Source organism: Neolamprologus multifasciatus, chromosome 3, assembly GCF_963576455.1.
Source record: "Neolamprologus multifasciatus chromosome 3, fNeoMul1.2, whole genome shotgun sequence".
Taxonomy (NCBI): Eukaryota; Metazoa; Chordata; class Actinopteri; order Cichliformes; family Cichlidae; genus Neolamprologus; species Neolamprologus multifasciatus.
The window spans coordinates 8,166,192-8,184,374 of NC_140441.1; the positions used below are offsets into that span (position 1 = coordinate 8,166,192).

General features: G+C 39.9%; 2 protein-coding genes and 1 long non-coding RNA gene across 6 annotated transcripts in view; 1 reads left to right on the forward strand and 2 right to left on the reverse strand.

The window, feature by feature from the left end:
• Positions 1–18,183, forward strand: part of LOC146521387 (uncharacterized) — a 208,346-nt gene that overhangs the window by 160,218 nt on the left and 29,945 nt on the right. The gene's annotated exons all lie outside the window — the stretch shown is intronic.
• On the reverse strand, positions 116–8,703 carry LOC146521397 (ICOS ligand-like). Of its 3 annotated transcripts, none has more exons than XM_085155266.1 (4): positions 7,415–8,703; positions 5,166–5,525; positions 4,942–5,090; positions 116–458 (listed from the first exon to the last, which is right to left on the reverse strand). In XM_085155266.1, the coding sequence occupies exons 1-4, from the start codon at positions 7,482–7,484 to the stop codon at positions 432–434; spliced, it is 606 nt and encodes a 201-aa protein (XP_085011392.1). In that variant the 5' UTR covers positions 7,485–8,703; the 3' UTR covers positions 116–431. The 3 variants fall into 3 exon arrangements, 2 of the variants coding, with proteins under 2 accessions (XP_085011392.1, XP_085011391.1); XR_014873352.1 differs by lacking the exon at positions 116–458 and adding an exon at positions 3,271–3,449 and having other exon boundaries at positions 3,665–5,090; positions 7,415–8,702; XM_085155265.1 differs by lacking the exon at positions 116–458 and having other exon boundaries at positions 3,271–5,090; positions 7,415–8,702.
• On the reverse strand, positions 11,158–16,983 carry LOC146521398 (uncharacterized). 2 transcript variants are annotated; one of them, XM_085155236.1, is made up of 6 exons: positions 16,902–16,982; positions 16,577–16,822; positions 16,305–16,490; positions 16,057–16,158; positions 12,854–12,938; positions 11,158–12,087 (listed from the first exon to the last, which is right to left on the reverse strand). In XM_085155236.1, the coding sequence occupies exons 1-6, from the start codon at positions 16,921–16,923 to the stop codon at positions 12,081–12,083; spliced, it is 648 nt and encodes a 215-aa protein (XP_085011362.1). In that variant the 5' UTR covers positions 16,924–16,982; the 3' UTR covers positions 11,158–12,080. The 2 variants fall into 2 exon arrangements, with proteins under 2 accessions (XP_085011362.1, XP_085011361.1); XM_085155235.1 differs by lacking the exon at positions 11,158–12,087 and having other exon boundaries at positions 12,753–12,938; positions 16,902–16,983.

Here is an 18,183-nt window from a genome sequence, read left to right on the forward strand (position 1 = left end):
CCTGTAGGATTTTTTATATATATGTTATATATATATTATATATACATAAACCTTACAAAAAAAATCTTAAAGCTGCTACAAAACAAGTAGTAAAACATGAATGCATACAAAATAAAATGTAAGGATTTATTTATTTTTTAACAGAATCTGGGTTTAACCAACACACTGATGACTGACTGGAACACTATGATTTACATTTTACATTAACACCATCCTCACACGTAGCTATATATGGCCACTAGAGGGAGATGTTGGACTTTAAACACTAACATGGATTCATGCAGATCCCCAATGAGCTTTCATAGTTTGTTAAAGAATGAACAAAATCAGCACGTGCAGTTCTAATGAAATGTTTACATTTATATTTACTGTAGATAAAGATTACCTTAATCCTGTGTTTAGGCTGGAGATGAATGAGACTGTGGAAAGTGTTAAAGAAGGTGTGCTTCTTGATCAGCCTGTAAACACTAAAGAAGAGCTCATTCATTTCCAGAGTACAGTGAACATATTCAGTAAATACATCGGCTCTGATGTTCAATCTTCCCTCTATCCAGGACATGTACACGTCCAGGGTTAGGAAACATCTCTGCTGAGCCCAACTGTTCAAACTGCTGCCTTCAGGATGGTGACACGGAGCGCTGTTTACTAAAACCATCCACCACAGAGACACTTTCTTCCCCCAGTCTGTCACTCTGGTTAACAGTGTGAAATAACCCACTGTTAAATCATTAAATTCATATGCACACTGCATTACTCAATTTTGTATAATTTAAGACTTTTTCTAACTTGTTTTTTCTTACTTCTTATCCAAACCAAACCTTTTCACTTTCCATCTTACAAACATTTGTGGGAATGGTTTGAGGAAAACACAAACTGAGTACATGGTACTCCAAAAGTTGATTCTGTTCATCTGGACGTAGCGAAGTCACTTGGATGAGTTTTCTGGGAGAAACGTTTCGTCACTCATCCAAGTGACTTCGCTACGTCCAGATGAACAGAATCAACTTTTGGAGATTTATTTTCCTGGATGATTGAGAATGCATCATGATTAGTACATGGTAGCTATGAAAAATGTAATTGAGTTTGAACATGTTCACACATTCACACCTGTCTGAGTGAGTCATGTCTCCTTTTCTAGGAAAGGTTTTTTTTGGCTTCAATCCGATTCCCCCAACAGTCTTTGGCTCCTGCTCGAAAATGACATGCACAAAATAAATGGAGTATTTCTCTGCAATTAAAAACTCTGTATAAACAGTCTTGGTATCAAAATAAAGCTAACACTTGTGAGACTTCATGAGAGGTATAAATATTACAGCAGACATTTCTGTGTTAAAGTAACTGAGCGTGGAACAAGGGAAAATACGTTTTTTTCCTTGTCTAAATTTTTTTGTTTTTGTATTTTATAGCATTATACAGCACCCATTTGAAAACATGCTGCAGTGAACAATAAACTTCAGAAAATCATCAATCAACATGCTGACATTATCTGTGCAAAGACTAATGCTGCTGAAGTGGAACAAAGCAAAGTTACAGAGGTTTTAGTCAAGACTGCCCGGCCTTCTGCAATTCAGCAGAATCTGTGGGAGTTGAAATGTCTTAGGTATTAACCCTTTAAGACCTACCATAGAACAAAGTCCGCCAGATCTTATATTATATGTTTACATGCTGTGGAGCCATTTTTGGGAGCATTTCAAGTTGATATACATCAATACAACCATTATAGCCCAAATTTTAATAATATGCATGCATTAAGTGCATAGTAATTACATAAATTGCAAAAACGTGCAATAAACTACAAAAGAATTGAAAATCGTTTTTGTTTTTTTAACATATATTTCTAGTTAGAGAAATTTAAGAGGCTTATCCCTCAGAACTGTAAATACAAAAAAGTTGCACAAAATAGTTTCCCACCACAGGAAATTTATTTTGAGTGTCTTCATAGTTTTGTTTTTGAAATACACCAATTTTTATACACTGCAGGAAAAACGAAAATAAATATTATAATGCAAATTTGCAAAAAAGCAGCATATGCATCAAAATAAACTATTTCCAGCAGTGCAATATGAGTCCTAAGCATCCCAGAAACGACACAGAAAGTCATGAAGTCAAACATAACTTTTAAAAACAGAAGTATAGGCTCATGAGGCCCTGATGGTAAAAAAAAATTACATCTTCGCAAAATGACGTCACTTCCGGTTCCGGGCAGGTCATGGAGGACATGCGATAGTTCGCGCTGATGGACGTAGGAAGTGTTAGGAATATTATGTTTTTGTTGCTGCAAGCGCTTTTTATGCAGTTTTTGCAAAGCTATATGTGGAAGGAAACTGTGACCGAGGACAAGCTGATGGCATAAGATGTAAGTACAACTCCTCCGGTTTCATATGCAAAAAAAATTATTGTGCTAGCTTACGTGGTTGCAGTGCTACCGGGATTTAAAAATAGTTACGCAAAATGGAGCGTGTCCGCTCCGACTGGTTTTAAAGGGTTAAACAGCAGAAATTATTTGATTTATTTTCATGATTAAAAATTTTTGTTTTTTAAATATTTTTTTGAAGAATTACCCTCACACATGCAGTAACTTTGGCTTCTTCTGGGCTATTTTCATCACTGACTCCTCCTTTTACTCATTCGGGCCAATAGAACCACAGTAACATCACTGCATTAAGGTTAATCCTACCGATCACAAATTGCAAGGCAGAAACATACATGGAGCAGATGCATGACGCTGGTCATCGTCCAATGAAATCTCTTGTGAAAACAGATGAATTAAGAATTAAAAATAATTTTAAAAAAACACACTATTAGCACAGTAAAACTTTATTAACAGTGACACAAACAAACTCGTAATTATCACCAATACTTAAGTCAATTAAAAAAAGACCAAAGTGCCTCCTTCATGGAAGGAAAATAACTATTCACACTAAAGCTTCACCAATCAGAGGAACGATTGATCCGACTCTAATATTTGCTCTCTTTGGTTTTAAATCGTTGCAGTAAAACTTTGTATATCTCACTCAGTAGTATTTCATTAACGGATGCTAAACACTATCAGGCAGATTCATTATTGCTATCAGCCACAGTAACCTCCCCCACATTCAGACAGTCACATACAGTGTTGATGTTGTCTGCTGCTAGTGTCTGTGATTATTCTGCAACAGTTTGTCTTTGGGAGCCAAAACACTCAAACTCTGCTGGCTGTTACAAGGAAACTATTTGTAAGTCACATTTGAGTTTCCTTTTCTTTTCAAGAGCAGAAGAAATGTCTGCAATTTAAATCCTTTCAGCATAATTAGACAAATGTGAAGTCGCATGAAATTCAGGAAGTGTTTGATGCCTCCTTGTTGGATGTTCAGGATCATTAACGTCAGTCTGTACCCACATCATCTGTCTGCCCCTCAGTGTTCAATGACAACAGTGAGAAGACAGAGCAGGTCGACTTAGATCAGATCCTGCTCCAGAACAGCTGATAAATAACTCTAATAGCTTTCAAGACTTGGAAAGTCTTGTGTCTTGTGTCCTGTGTAAAGTTTTCTGATTAAACGCAAAAATATTACAAATGTCTCCGCTTTTATAGATTTTAGATATTTCAGTATAGTTTTGGAAGAAGGAGACATTTAAAATAAGAGACACAGATCATGTGAGGACAAAATTAATATGAATGGACCAAGTTGGATCCCGGCCTGATCCGGTTTAAATCTGTGATCCTTTCAGTTTTAGATCCGTGCAGCTCTGCGAGTGAACTCGGACATGGTTTGTTGAACTGTTACTGAGTAACAACATCCTCAGGCGCTCTAGTTCTGAGTCGACCCACTGAGACATGTTAAGGTGACTTTCATTGTTTAGACTCTGAACCTTTGAAATATTGTTTGACATCATTTAATGAGTGAATCTTATTCTGTAATCTGTCATTTCAGCCTCATCTTCACACAAGTATTTACATCATCTCCAGGATCCAGCTGTGTGAGACACTTTTTTGGTCGGTGCGACAGAGAAGAAGTGTAGAAACAACATTAAATGCTTTCAGTACAATGAAACTGACCTTCTGACAGCCGCATCACTGTCCACAGTTATAAACACGGACACTAACCTGTAACTGGAAATTAAACCAGCTTCTCCTCATTATTTTGCTCCTTTAAGCACTTTGACAGCAACTTTATGAAGGCGAAAATGACACTGAGTGTCATTCAGCCAAAGAGATACTGGTCTGTTGAGTCTGTTAACCCAACAACTGACTCAGAGTTAAAATAAACTTTATGGGAAAATCTGAGTCTCCCTCATCACTGCTTAAACAAACTTAGAGATGTAACCCAACCCTTTTTCCTGGAACAGGGCTCACATGTTCTGTCTATGCCAATGATAATTAAATAGATAAATAAATAAACACCAGCAACAAGCAGCCGAGGAAACAGACCCAGACTGTGTGTGAGGCGTCAGCTGGAACTACCAAACTCTGCAGTTACATGAAACTGATTTCAACCTGTGTTTTCATGTTTCATACTGTAATAACACTGACTGCTGAGTTAGTCATGTGACAGTTGGCAGAAGAGCTTCGAGACTGAGAGGTGGTGTCATGGGAAAAACCTTTGTTTGGTTTATTTGTGCTAATCCTCTTTCTCAGTTTGTTGTTGGTGCTATGCATGTTCTTAATTCTTTCTTAATGCCAAGATCACTGAGATCTTGCAGTTTTTTGGTTATTTGGGCCTCAGATATAGCTAAATGCTAGCAGAGTACATGGCTAGCCCTGGTGGGGAATGGATGGATGGGGAAGTTAATGTGACTGCCACTGTCTTTGTTTTATACGTGCGGTGCTAACTAATCCAGAAAAATCAAATCAAATTCTCGACATGCTTGATGTCTGGAGGAGTTCAGCATCATCAGCTTCTATGTAGTGTAGATCCTCTCTGTTTCTACACTAATATCAGCAGCAGGAGAATCACTCACACCAGGAGGCTTCTGTGAGCCGTGAGTCTGCTGTTTTTGTCTTCTGTGGATGAAAAAAACAACTCCAAGAAGAAGCAGTGATGAAGTGAAAAGTAAAAGGGCAGCGATCAGTCCAATATGTCTAAACCTCTCTTGTCGTCCTGGTGGTCCTGCGGGTGAGAAACAGGTGTGAGTGTCAGCTGTCAGGTGGGTGATCACAGACACACTGAACTCTAATGACTCACCTGAAGGATCAGAGACACTCAGGGTGATGATGCAGATGGGCTCAGTCTCCAAAATGGCTCTCTTCCTGCGGTTTGTCCCTCTCATGAAGACACGACACTCGTACGTTCCGACGTCGTTAATCGTCACGTCCTTCAGGATCAGAGACACGTCTCCATCCTTCATCTGTCTGTCCTTCAGAGCCACCCGCCGCTTAAAAGATGGATGCTGGTTGTCTGCGTCAAACTGCTCATCCCGGTAAAACAGGACGTGCTGATTCTTGAGGTCAGGTCTGCTCCACTCCACCACTATAACGGATTTGTTTTGAGTTCGACACGACAGAATGGCACTTTGTCCAGATACAGCTGGGATGTTTATCACAACTGAAAGAGAGGAAACAACAGCAGCTGGTTAGTGTGAGGAGCTACAGTGAGACCACTGAGCTCTGCTGAACACACACGTTTATTTTACATCACTGGGAATGAGTTCGTGATCAGAGGTGAAATATACGTGTGTGTCTAACTTTGCAAATATTAACAACATTTCTTACATTTTAGAAAATACAACACCCACTAATAAAAGCATTTCTTAACATTAGTGAAAAAATAGGTTGTAGTTTTCCTTTTCTTTTTTTAAGGGATTGTTTATTGAACGCTGACAATTTATTTAATTTTTGTGAATTAAATATTAATTGACATTTATGGGTTTTAATTTGTATCACATTTGCTACATCTGACATTTATTTTGGCTTGTCTGTGTCTATATGTCAGGTTGGGTATCAGACGCCACCTCTCTGGGGACATCTCAGCCCCTCCAAAGTTTGGAGGCCTATCTCCCCCCACCACTTCCCCTGCCAGTGGCAGACTCCCTCAGACATCGGTGCGTTGGTGGTTCTTTGTGTCCGGGGGTGGGCGTCCAGGTACCCACCGGCTCACTCCTTGGCGGCTGCTTATCGGGGCCTGGAGCCTGGGGCTCGCTCGGGCCACTTCGGAGGTGGGGTGCTCCCGGCCTCTCGGCCTGGGGCTCGGTCACTCAGGCACAGCTGGCTGCCGGCGGAGCTCACGGGCACGTCACTGCAACCCCCCCTGGCTTCTGCTCCATGGCTGCTGGGTGACCCCTCATCTGGGACTCTCCTCAGCTCTTTCTGGGACAGTGGCACGGCTGCCCCTCTGTTGGTCTTCCTTGGTCTCTTGTGTTCTGAGGGCCTCTGGATGTCTGGAGTTTTGATCTCCTCCATACCTGCTTCATGCCCTGGAGGACGGGGCTGTGGCCCCCCCCACACCCTCTAACAGATCATTACATGTAGGAACCTTTTAAAAACAAGCGCGTCCATGCTCACAGGTGTACACATGGGTGCTCACACACACAAACTACACCCTTTTTGGCTCCTACCTCAAAGCACACTGTGCTGTCGATCTTACGTGCTGCACAATAATGTTTAATATTTAGTATTTACTGTCATATTCCCAAATATCATTGTGATGTTGTTTATTCTATTACTCTCGTTTTCTTCTGCTTGTTTTCTTTTTTCTTTCTCAACAGGTGATCCAGATGATCGATATATGTATTTTTTTTTCTGCTTATTCTGTTGGTTTTTGTTTTTTGCCCTTTATCCCCGTCCCTCTTCTCAGCTGTTTTTCTTTCCCTCTTTCTTTCTCCCTTTTCTTTCCGCCAGTCAAGTCTGTCCTGTATTCAGCAAGTGAAAATAAAAAAATAAATAAAAAATAAAAAAAGATATTTTGGCTTAAAATTGTGTTTTGAAATTTATTTGTGTTTTTATGGGGCAAACTCTTGAGGAATTAATCATGTAAAAGTCTCAAAACCCCACAAAAAGTCATTCAACTTACCTCCAATAAACATATACCTCCTTATGAATGACAGCTGATATTATTTGTTATTATTATAATTGCAGTATTACTTTGCAGCGTGTTGCACAGGTCCAGAAAACGTACATCCAAAATATTTCAGAAATGCCACAAATACAAAATAACATATAAATCCACAACACGTCCCCGTCACATAGAAACATGAAATAATTGAACTAAATACTCAGGTCTCGATGCTCATGGCAGTCAGAATAAGTCATTAAAAAGAAAGCTACTCCTGAAACTTCAACACATCTCAGACACACAAAGTGACAAGTCCTAACACACTGCAGCCAGCATCGTGTCTTCACACACACAGACGAGCCCAATCGATATGACAATAATTATTAATATGGCAAAAAGACCGATCAATTTAAAAAGCAAAAAGAAACAGAGCTAAATCTCACCTGCAGAGTCGACCACAACGAGGCCGACAAACAGCAAAGTCGAGCAGAGCGCCGCAGTTACAGCAGACATTTCTGATGTCTTTCAATAACATAACACAAGTTCAAAAAAACCTGACTGCATCAGACTCTTCAGTGACTGAAATCCAACCATCCAAAGAAGTCATGTCACAACTGTGCAATGGGTGTGCTAATAACAACAGACTTGATCACACCTGAGTTTTTAATGGTTTCAGTTCCTGAATAATTTTCACATGTAACTTATCTCCATGTTTAACTGCAGCCTCCAAAGAATAAGCTGTGTCAGAGCCACAGAGAGCAAATCTTTTGTTTGTTATGGAGCAGGGAGGAGTCTCTGTGTACATCTGATTACAGGGAAATAATGAACCAGTGGAATCGCCCACATAAACGCGTACAGACAAGCTACATACCTCAGCAGTGAGGGTGTGAATGCAAATGACTGAGATGGTTTTTTTCTTTATATTGAGCCAGATAAAGTCTGGCAGCTTCTTCATATGAATTCATTTATCATGATGTGCTTCACAGAGTCGCTGTAACATGTTGCTTGTTGTAGTTAATCTCAGGTTGCATTTACCTCATTTTTAGACTTGCTGAGGCCTGATGACTTTTGTTTTGTTGGCATGTAAAACATGGGAATTAAAACAGGCTGTGGTTTCTTTTGCTTGTGCCTGCATAATAAAACATTCACATCTACAAAAAAAACCCTTTCCACTAGGACAAAAGATGGCAGTAGGTGAGTCTGATCTGATAACACCTTTGACTTTTCACCTTATTGTGAAGGAGGGGTTTGTGAGCTCCGAAGAAGCTGGGAGTATGTGAACTGGGCGGCAGCCAGCTTTGATAAAGGGCTGAAATTGTTCTGTTATTATGTAAAAAGCAAATGTTGGAATAAAAAAAAAGAAAAACAGAAAGAGAGAGAAAGAAAAGAGAGTTTTCAGCTAAACCACAACTGTTCCTCCATCACCTGAGGAACATTTCTAGGATTAAAGGACTGATGACACAAGGAGACCTAGAAAAACTCATCCATGCATTTATCTCTAGCCGCCTTGATTACTGTAACAGTATCTTCACAGGTTTACCCAAGAAATCAATTAGACAACTGCAGCTGATTCAGAACGCTGCTGCTCGTGTTCTCACTAGAACCAAGAAAATAGAGCACATTACTCCAGTTCTAAAGTCATTACACTGGCTCCCTGTAGCTCAGAGAATAGACTTTAAAGTGCTGTTATTAGTTTATAAATCTTTGAATGGGTTATCACCAGAGTACATTAGGGATCTGCTATCATGGTACAAACCGTCTAGATCAGTCAGGTCCTCCAGCTCTCGTTTATTGACCGTCCCTAGAACCAGAACTAAACATGGACCTTTTAGTTTCTATGCTCCTCACATCTGGAACTCACTATCGGGAGAATGGAAAGCTGCAGAGACACTGAACTCTTTTAAGTCTAAAATTAAAATTAAAACTCACTTATTTAGACTTGCTTATGAGTAACTGATCCTATTATGGCTCTCTACCTGTTTGTTTTAATTTATTCATATAAATTATTGTCTTGATTATTGTTTTATTGTAAATGCTTTCTTGTATTTTACTTTTATAGTGTTTTATGTTTTATGTTTTGTGTTTTATTTTAATCATGTAAAGCACCTTGAATTGCCTTGTGCTGAAAGTGTGCTATACAAATAAAATTGCCTTGCCTGTAAACTGATATTATAATTATTTCCTGAGGCAAAAGTGGAGCAATGAAGTCAACTCAACATGAGTGCAGAATATCTTCAGTTCATGCTTTGAAACTGCATTATATGGAGAAACACACTGGGCCAGCTTCTCTTTACACCTACAGCAGCTGCTCAGACATAGAAACCCAACCTTGTGAGGTCCCAGCACACACTTTTGTGTTGGTGTTTTGAGCTCTGCAGCTATTCATTCAACAGTGCAATGCTACCTCAACATGCAACGACCATGTAAATTTCCAGATTGTTTCATTTTATTTCATTTCTATCATGTACATAACCCACCGACTTGCTGCACATAATGTCCTCTTTGTATATATTAATTCCCTGTATATAAAGATCTGTCTTCTCTCACAGTCGAGAGTATCACGTCACATTTCACTGCGTGTTATACCTGTGTCACCACACACGTGACAAATAACAAATCTTGAATCTTGAACGACCCCACTCTGTAACCTAGTCTGAATTTCTGTTGTTCCCACTTTGCAAAAACAAAATGTACATTTTATCTTGGAATAATAAACTTGGGCTGGGCTCCAGCCACTAATCCATGGGTGTTAAAGTTGTTACCAAAAAGTTGAACATAATTCAAAGCATATTCGTTGAGGGGTGTCAGTAGCATTCAGCTGAGGGGACACAGTGACTCTTTAAATGTGCATGGACTCCTAAAGCTCATTCTCCTGTCTGTCTTTGTGCTGTTATTATTATAGAGCACAATAACAGTAACAATAAGTCCACTGGTGGCATCCTTTACACCACTGCATATGATCCATTCACTGAGTTTGGTGAGGCGTGCATGCAGTTGCTAGCTTGGTGCTGTGTAGCAACTGACTCTGCAGAAAGTTTGCCATATAAAATCATAGAATGGGGTCAGCACAAACTTCATCATGGCTAAGTTGCTGTCATTTCCAGAATCTTCCACTTTGTTATAACACCACTAACAGCTGACAGTGGAATATTTAGTAGAGAGGAAGTTTTACACTCCTGTCACTATGGAAGTGAACGCTTGGATTCAATGACTTGGATGAATAAGTGAATACTTGGGGCTGTGCAGTGCACTTCTAAAACACTGTTATACCTCTGCAGTCCTACAATTTTAATAATGAAACAACAATGCCATCATGAGGACAGACTCAAACATTGCGCTGGATAATTTTGAAGAAAGAACCGAGATGAGATGAGGAAACAATAAATATCATGCAAACACTTCCACCACGAGAGCAAAATTACATGTCCTGTTATTCAGAAATACAAAATATTCATTCTCAAACACACATTTCCTGTTTTCAAGCATCTCAGTGCACTTTGTTTATTCTTTGTTTTCTGCATTCAGAAAATGTGTATTAGGTAGCCCAAATAAGTCAAATTTTCCATCTCACACTTCAGAAGTGTATGAGACAGAACCTGTCCACTAAAAAGGCCAGGAATGAAGATCCAGCGCTGTTACGTCCCCCCCACCATAGTGGTGGCAAAGGCAGGAAGGAGACAGCAACACCGGAACCCCAATAAATGGAGGACAACAGGACAGTTAAGAATCAGTGGGGATTTATTGGAATCTATAAGAAAAAAGGTGGAGGAGGAGGACTGGGCGGTTGAGCCAAATCAAAGAAAGTAATAAAACAAAAAGAGGTCGAGAGCTCCCAGGGCCTAACTAAAAGAAAAATGCAAAACAAAAGGCCTACCTAGCAGCTCGACAAAAGGTCAGTGAAAACATACAAAAGTGGCATCAACCGCATAACCTAGTGTGTCTAACAGTTTAAAATCTGCAACCAGTGTATAGGGTACCCCAGCTTACCTGTCCAGCCTCCCACCACACACAATACAAAGAAGCTTGTTCGCAAATGTTTGTCATAGCAGAAGCCAGCAGCCACCAGCTGGCCAGGGAGCTGCTCATTTGTAGTGATCCTCGGCGTGTGATTGGCCAACTGGGCCCAGACCAGCCAACAGACACATGCCAATCAACTTCGAACTGGCCAATAGGTGGAGGCTTGACACCTGAAAGATAAATAGAACACAAAAGCAAAGCCACACCTCTTGGCACGTAACAAGCGCCAAAACACTGGGGCGGCTCAGGTCGTCCCTGGCCTCCTAAGTCCTGTTGAAGCCTGGGGCTGGGCAGAGATTTACCTGCTGGTTGTTTCAGATCAGTGTTCTGCTGCACAATCCAAGCGTGTTTCAGCTTGGTACAAAGAGATGATGGGACAATTCCTTCAGGATTAAAAAAAAACATTGTTCATAAATTTCAAAAATAATAAAAATGGAACAAACGAAAACTCACACTGGTATTTCTATCTTTATTTTTCTTTTTTACATTTGTCAGAAGGTTAACAAACACTCCAGGTTTGGGTTATCTTTGTTCAATATTAAAATTAGTTTAAAATACATGTGTGTCAAAAGTCAAGAAGTCATCAGAGTCACAATGAGTTTCAAGTTTAGCAGAAACCAAAACCATTCAGCTCTGTAAAAAGCTGCTGCTGCTTGGTTTCAAGGTGAGAAAAAAGTCTTCGACATCAAACAGACACCTTTACTGAAGCTGCTCTAACCAAAGCATGATGATCCTGTTTTTTCTGTTTGCAGCTGCTCTTTGGTGTTCGCTGTATTCTGCAGACAGGTGGGTGTCGGTTAGCCACAACAAAACAGCAACAAATCAAAATTTCCACAGGACGTATTTTAGAAACCCAGAGACCCACGTGAGAAAGGCAAGTGAGAGCGAAAATTTGTTGATGTTGCAGAAAGTTTTGTTTGGTGATTTTTAGCTTTTTCAACCAAGATGAAAATACTTATAAAAGTCTCTGTAACATCTGGATGTCCTCTGGTCTGAGGTGCTGGGATGAACCAGTTAGAGAGCAGCAGCTGGACTTTAGTGGTTGGACTGGTGGACTACTTCAGTGAAGAGTAGACGACGTCTGGCTCTGGTTTAAAGTCTGAACACAAACGCACACAGTTCAAACAACAGGAAACAAGCTTTGTAGTTTAATCAAGACCTCCAGTCTCCACCTCTCTTCATCGCACACAGTCCCAGTTCAGACTGATTAAGTCCCAGTTCACACCAGTGTTGCCAACAAAGCGCTCACAGGTGGAGGATAGTCCTCCCCCAGCTGCTATCAAGGCATGAGATGTTCACACCTGTGCAAATGAATCGCGCATGGGCGAAGCCGCTGCTCCCGCACTGACTGTAACGCAATCAGTTCTTCTTTTACTGTTATGCTGTTTTGTGGATCACAAGGTTTAAAACTACTTATAAACACACACACAAAGTAACTCCACCAGAGTGCCTATTTCGGGTCACTTTTGCCAGTCTAGGCCCAGATAAAGGAGCAGGGTTGGAATTGTGACATTAAAAAACAATAATTGCTAAAAGAAATTTAATTTGTAGTTCTAAATAAATTCTAAATGCATTTAGGACGTTTTTTACTCACTTTATGTCTCTTCCACGATGTTATTTCTCTCTCCAACAGCGTAGGTTACAATTACATTAGCATGACCAATTATGAAAATTAAGCGATGACGTCATTTGGCGACTTCTAGAGACTTTTCGGACAGCCAATAGCGATTTTCCTTACTGAGGAGTTGGCAACACTGACTGGGACGTGGTTTGAGGTTGAGCCAGGATGTGGTTAGCTTAGCATGGCAACAGGATGAGCAGCTAGCTTGTTTCTGTCCTAAGTTAAAGATAAAGAGCAGCTGTACCTGGGACTCTTTGTTCTGATGGCTGTCTGTCCATAACTGACGTCTTCAGTTCTCCCTCCTGGGTAGACCACAGCCGAATCAGTCTCTGTGCAATAAACACATTAAAATTACTGCAGGCACAACTGCAACAGTGCTGTGATATTATTACACATTATTATTTAGTTTTATGTGGCTTTTTGAAGATATTAAGTGTTGCCTTTTTATAAACCGCAGTATCTTTTCACAGTTTTTCCATCCTAACACCTCTGCTTTGAAACACTGAGTGACCACAAAGAACTGGAGTTTCTGAGAAATGCACATGGACACTCTTCACCACAGAGCTCAAAGCAAACTCACAGCATGAACACTATTATTAGACAAACACACTGCAGTGAGAAGCTCATCAGCTTCACACTAACATGAGTCTGTGCATCTATCATGGTGGTTAAAGGACAGTGGGGAATGAGACCTCTCGGTCTCGATCTTTGCATTCTGATTGAAACTCTACTTGTAGCTGTGAAGCTACAGTGTTTCCTTTTTGAGCACAGATGTTCATGGCATGGATGTGTACCTGATTTTCTGCATGTCCTTAGAACCTGAAGAGAGCCTTTTTCCAATTTCTAAAGCCTGCACTCACAAAGGCAGGCTCACACTTGCTTGCAAATGTTGACTGATTTGAATAAATTTGGACCAGTAAAAACACAAAACCCCTTGTAAAGTGTCACTGTAATGCAAGGAAAAGTTGTGAAACTTTTTTTTTTTTAAAGATAACACACATTTAGCTTGCTTCTGCATTGCTATAAACTCAGGATCAGGTTGTGCAGGCTTTGTGCAGATGATGATGTCTGAAACATCAAATCCTTCTCTGTCCCTGTCATCTGTGTTTGGTTCCTGACATGGGGCTCAAGTCCCTGTGGTAAACATGGCAAGAAAACTTGCCACTCTCTGAAATGACTATATCTTAAATGATTGGATTGCATATACTAACCCACTCCCTACATGCACACAGCACGCTGCCAACCCCCCTCCACCCAACTGCATCATAAGTAAGCCCCTTCCCCACATATACGGCACATTGTTAACGTCATTGCTAAATGCTATTGTCAACGATTTATGGTGGCAGACGTCAACAAATAGGGAAAATAAAATTCCTTTTCCTTACATTGCAATTATTTTACATTTACATTTTTTTGCAGATAAGCTAAAGAACAGCTAACCAGATGTTTATGTTAATCCTCAACCTACCGTTGCCGTCATAGACTACATCTTTTTGTAAACAACAAGCCTACAAACAGTGTTGGGGAGTAACGGAATACATAGAATACACAGCGGTCATTTCTGGTTTCATATGTTAGTTAGGCTATCCCCTCTCTATGCCTTCTCCAGTTTGGTGACCTGCACCACAGTCGGGTGGATGGGCATCTATCATATATATATACAACCGAATCCGTCTCTGTAGAATGAAACACATCCAAATTACCACACGCACAACAACTGCATTGCTTTTATGTTATTGCACTAAAGCTATTGCAAAACATTCTTCTTTTTTGTAAAGAGAGTAAAGAGATTAAGCGATAACAACTATGGCTGTTTTCTTATCTGAACTCGTCTGCTGTGAAACAGTTGTACACATGGAAGCTTTCTTTGACACAGGACGACCACAAAGCTGCCATCCGCTGTAAATGCTGACTGATGTATTTCACCATGGAGCACAAAGCAAACATCACAGCATTGAGGCTGCTATTCTCCAAATCAGGTACAGAGAAGTCTTCAGCAAGATTAATGTGTTCAACATGTCAGAGTGTCATGGAAACATTATAAACTTTATAAAACTATGAATGTGAATTTAAGTGTAGATCACAGGTGGGAAGTATTGAAGTACAAATACTTCCATTTTGCTACTTTATTTGAATTTTCAGGTATCTGTACTTTACTTGAGTAATTCTTTTTGCTGACAACATTTTATTTTTACTCTCTTCATTTTTAAACAAATATCTGTACTTTCCACTCTTTACATTTTTGAAACAGACTCATTACTTTTGGTTTCAAACATTTCCAATCGCTGTGCACCTTCAAACATCAAAATGATTTGAGCCTAAAAACAATAGTATTTTGGTATGTGGTATAAAATATAAGAAATAGGCAAAACTGTGTGTCATAGTCAGGGATTAAAGATGGTGTTTTTTTTTTTCTGCACAGCACTAAAATGAATGCTAATGTCCATAGATTCTGGTTGCTTTAGTATCTAGCCAGCCCTCTAAAAGGGGAATGAGCATAAAGGGAGTAACATTGTTTCAGAAACAGGTAATTTCAAATGCAACATGTCTATCAACTTAATAAACATCAGCAAACACACAAACTGTTTGCATGCAGTTTGTCTCACAGTGTGTTGCTAGCTAAAGGTCTGGCTTTGGGACCGTTAGCAGCTCACAGGACTGAAAAGAAAGAGAGCTAACTTCACTCAGAGATGGAGAAAGACAAGAATAGTGGAAAGGAGAGGAAGAAGAGAGCTTAGAGTTAAAAATATGTGTTATGTTTTATTCAAAAAACTTCCTTGAAAACAATCTGCAGTTTAGGTTTGTCACACTGTGATGGATTTAGTGTGTGACTGCTGCACAGTGGCTGTGGTTTCATGGTCAGAGTTAGCTTATATCAAATGTAGCAGAGATCAATTTGAAACTAAGCTACATAGAATAATGATCTCACACTACTTAAATAAAAAAATATCTGTGCTTTTGCCACCTCTGGTATTGAAACAGAGACAGAACAGATTTTTTTTCAGATAAACAGTGAGCAGCTCTGTGTTGAAACACCTGCAGCTGAAGTGTTTTCTTTCTATCAGAAACAGGATGCTGGCCGACTGTGAGGCTGTTAGCTTCAGTTAACCACTGTTAAAAACATGATTACATAAAATCAGAAGAAATTTTCTTGCACATTTACAAACATCTATATTTTTACACTTCTGATCATCCCTCACATGTTGCATACCTCATCCACTATATAAGTCAACGAAAATAAACGTCATGCTAACGTAGTCTGAGACGGGAAAAAGGAAAATGTTCTCGTACCCATTTCATACCAAACACATTTGCAGGTCCATTAAATTCTTCACTCCTATTTACTGTAAATGTCCCCAAACTGTAAAGCTACACGAAAACACTCTTAAAAGAAAATCTGACAACTCAGCAGAAATTTTGAAAACATCCTCCTCGACATAATATTACCTCTCTGTTGTCTGATTGGCTGCTGCTGCTGATTTGTTATCTTGATGGCGTTGTACATGACATGAGTGATGATTTCATCTTCTAAAACATCTTTATGATATTCTGAAATTTAAAAAAAAATGAAAAATAATCTAAATTAAATATTTAAAAAGAGATTAAACTTAAATTGTTACTGTCATCATAATAAATGTGAACTTTATTCTACTAAACAAACTCAGACATGAAAGATCAGGAAGTCTGAGTCTCACCTTCAGGTTTCCTGTGAACACATCGTCTCACCAGCAGAACCAGTAACACCAGTAGAACCACAACACAGACTGATCCAACACATGAAAGCACAGAGAGAAGAGGAGGAGAGAGTGATGGAGGAAGAGTGATGGAGGTGGAACCAGGAGGAGAGGTGGATGTAGGTGGAGGTGTGGTGGTGTGTTTGTCTAAAACAAAGCAAACACAGTCATTAAGTTGTCGTCACATTGTGAATGTTGAAAGCTGCAGAAACACAGACAGGTGAGTGTGTCACCTGTGACAGTGATCCAGCTGGATGGAGACTCTCCATGACCGCTGATGTCACACTTGTAGAGGCCTTCATCAGACCTGGAAACATGCTGGATGGTCATGTGACCTGTAGGCTGCTTCCTGATGAGGGAGCCATCTTTATAGAAAGCAGCTGGGAGGTTGGAGGGAGTGGTCTTTGTTTTACAGAGCAGAGTGACGTCATCTCCCTCCATCACAGGGAGGACAGGACTCTGCAGGATCACTGATCCACCTCAACACAGAGACAAACTACAGCATTTCATCCATTTACACACAGCTTCATCAACACTAACTCCACACACTCAGCTTACCAGTGACTGTCAGGTTAACCATGTTACTGATGGGACCCTCTCTGGACTCACACCAGTAAACTCCACTGTCTCATTCAACGATGTAAGTGATGTCACAGGAAGAACCAGCTGGTTTTCTTCATCCATCTCCACACTGAGTCGTCTGTTGTTTGCTTGTGTTTCTCCTCAGAGTCCATCCAGCAGAGCTGTCGTCCTCCTCACAGCTCAGAGACACAAAGTCTCCTTTAAAGAACTGAGAGCTGCTGGGACTCACAGTCAGACGAGCTGTGAGGGTTAAAATGAAAAACTGATGATCTGTTAGACTTATGTTATATAACAAGTTAATTCTGAAACATGAACCCAATCAGGTCATATCAGTGAGCATTTCTCAGGCTTAAACTGTGACAGAAGAAGGTTACTGACCTTGGTTTGTTGTGCAGCTCAGCAGTGAGATCAGAACTAAAGAGAAACGACACTCAGGTTGATTTGAGGTGAACATAATGAACAACTCCACACAAACAGCTGACAAACACACAAACGTATTTCTCTGATGTATCTGCTCATTTTCAGTTTTATACCAGCAACATATTTCAATACATTTGGAAATAAACAACTGAAAAGGTAAATCCCACAAAGTCATGTGTCCACTGTGCAGCTGTGTTGATATAATGAGTGAATGATTTGATCTTTTCACTGCCTGCTGTGTTTCCTCGACTCCTGAGCAAAGATAAAGAGTCAGTTCAGACCTGCAGTTGGTCCTCGTGGTGTTTTGAACTTGAATTCAGCCTGATTTGTTTTTCATGTCTTCTCCTCCATCATCAGTTATCAGGAGAGCAGACAGTCAAAGTACAAGAATTCAAACAAACACAGAGATTCTACTTACAGAGCAGACACAGCACAGATGTTTCCTTCATCGTCCTTCTCACTCATTTGAGCTTTTTTTCATTTCTGTCACTGACACCAAGTAAAGCCCGCCCTCTTCCTCTGAGCACCAGCTTTCTATTGGTTGAAATACAGGCGTGGGGGAGGACTGACTATTCTTCATGGAAGGACACAATTTATCCAATTATCCAAAACAAATTTAACTATTAACAAACATCTTTTTTTTCAATTTTTATTATTTTTTTTTTGTTCTTTTTAAAAAATCTTAAGCCAAAAACTTGTTGATGAAAGCTTTAAATTGAAAGCTAAGATAAAAAATCAAACCAGGGAGTGCAGTAATGTGTTACACGTTACATGAAGGCTGCTGTCTGACTGCTCATCATGGTATCATTCGTATGCTGAGACATCAGTGCCAAAGAAA

Coding starts and splice junctions, on each gene's coding strand:
- LOC146521397 (XM_085155265.1), bottom strand. CDS start 7,484: ATGTCTGCTGTAACTGCGGCGCTCTGCTCGACTTTGCTGTTTGTCGGC. Junction 5,526..7,414: donor CGTTGTGGTCGACTCTGCAG/GTGAGATTTAGC, acceptor CCTCTCTTTCAG/TTGTGATAAACATCCCAGCT. Junction 5,091..5,165: donor GAGTGTCTCTGATCCTTCAG/GTGAGTCATTAG, acceptor TCTCACCCGCAG/GACCACCAGGACGACAAGAG.
- LOC146521398 (XM_085155235.1), bottom strand. CDS start 16,923: ATGGTTAACCTGACAGTCACTG. Junction 16,823..16,901: donor GGTTAACCTGACAGTCACTG/GTAAGCTGAGTG, acceptor CTCTGTGTTGAG/GTGGATCAGTGATCCTGCAG. Junction 12,939..16,056: donor GCCAATCAGACAACAGAGAG/GTAATATTATGT, acceptor TTTATTGCACAG/AGACTGATTCGGCTGTGGTC.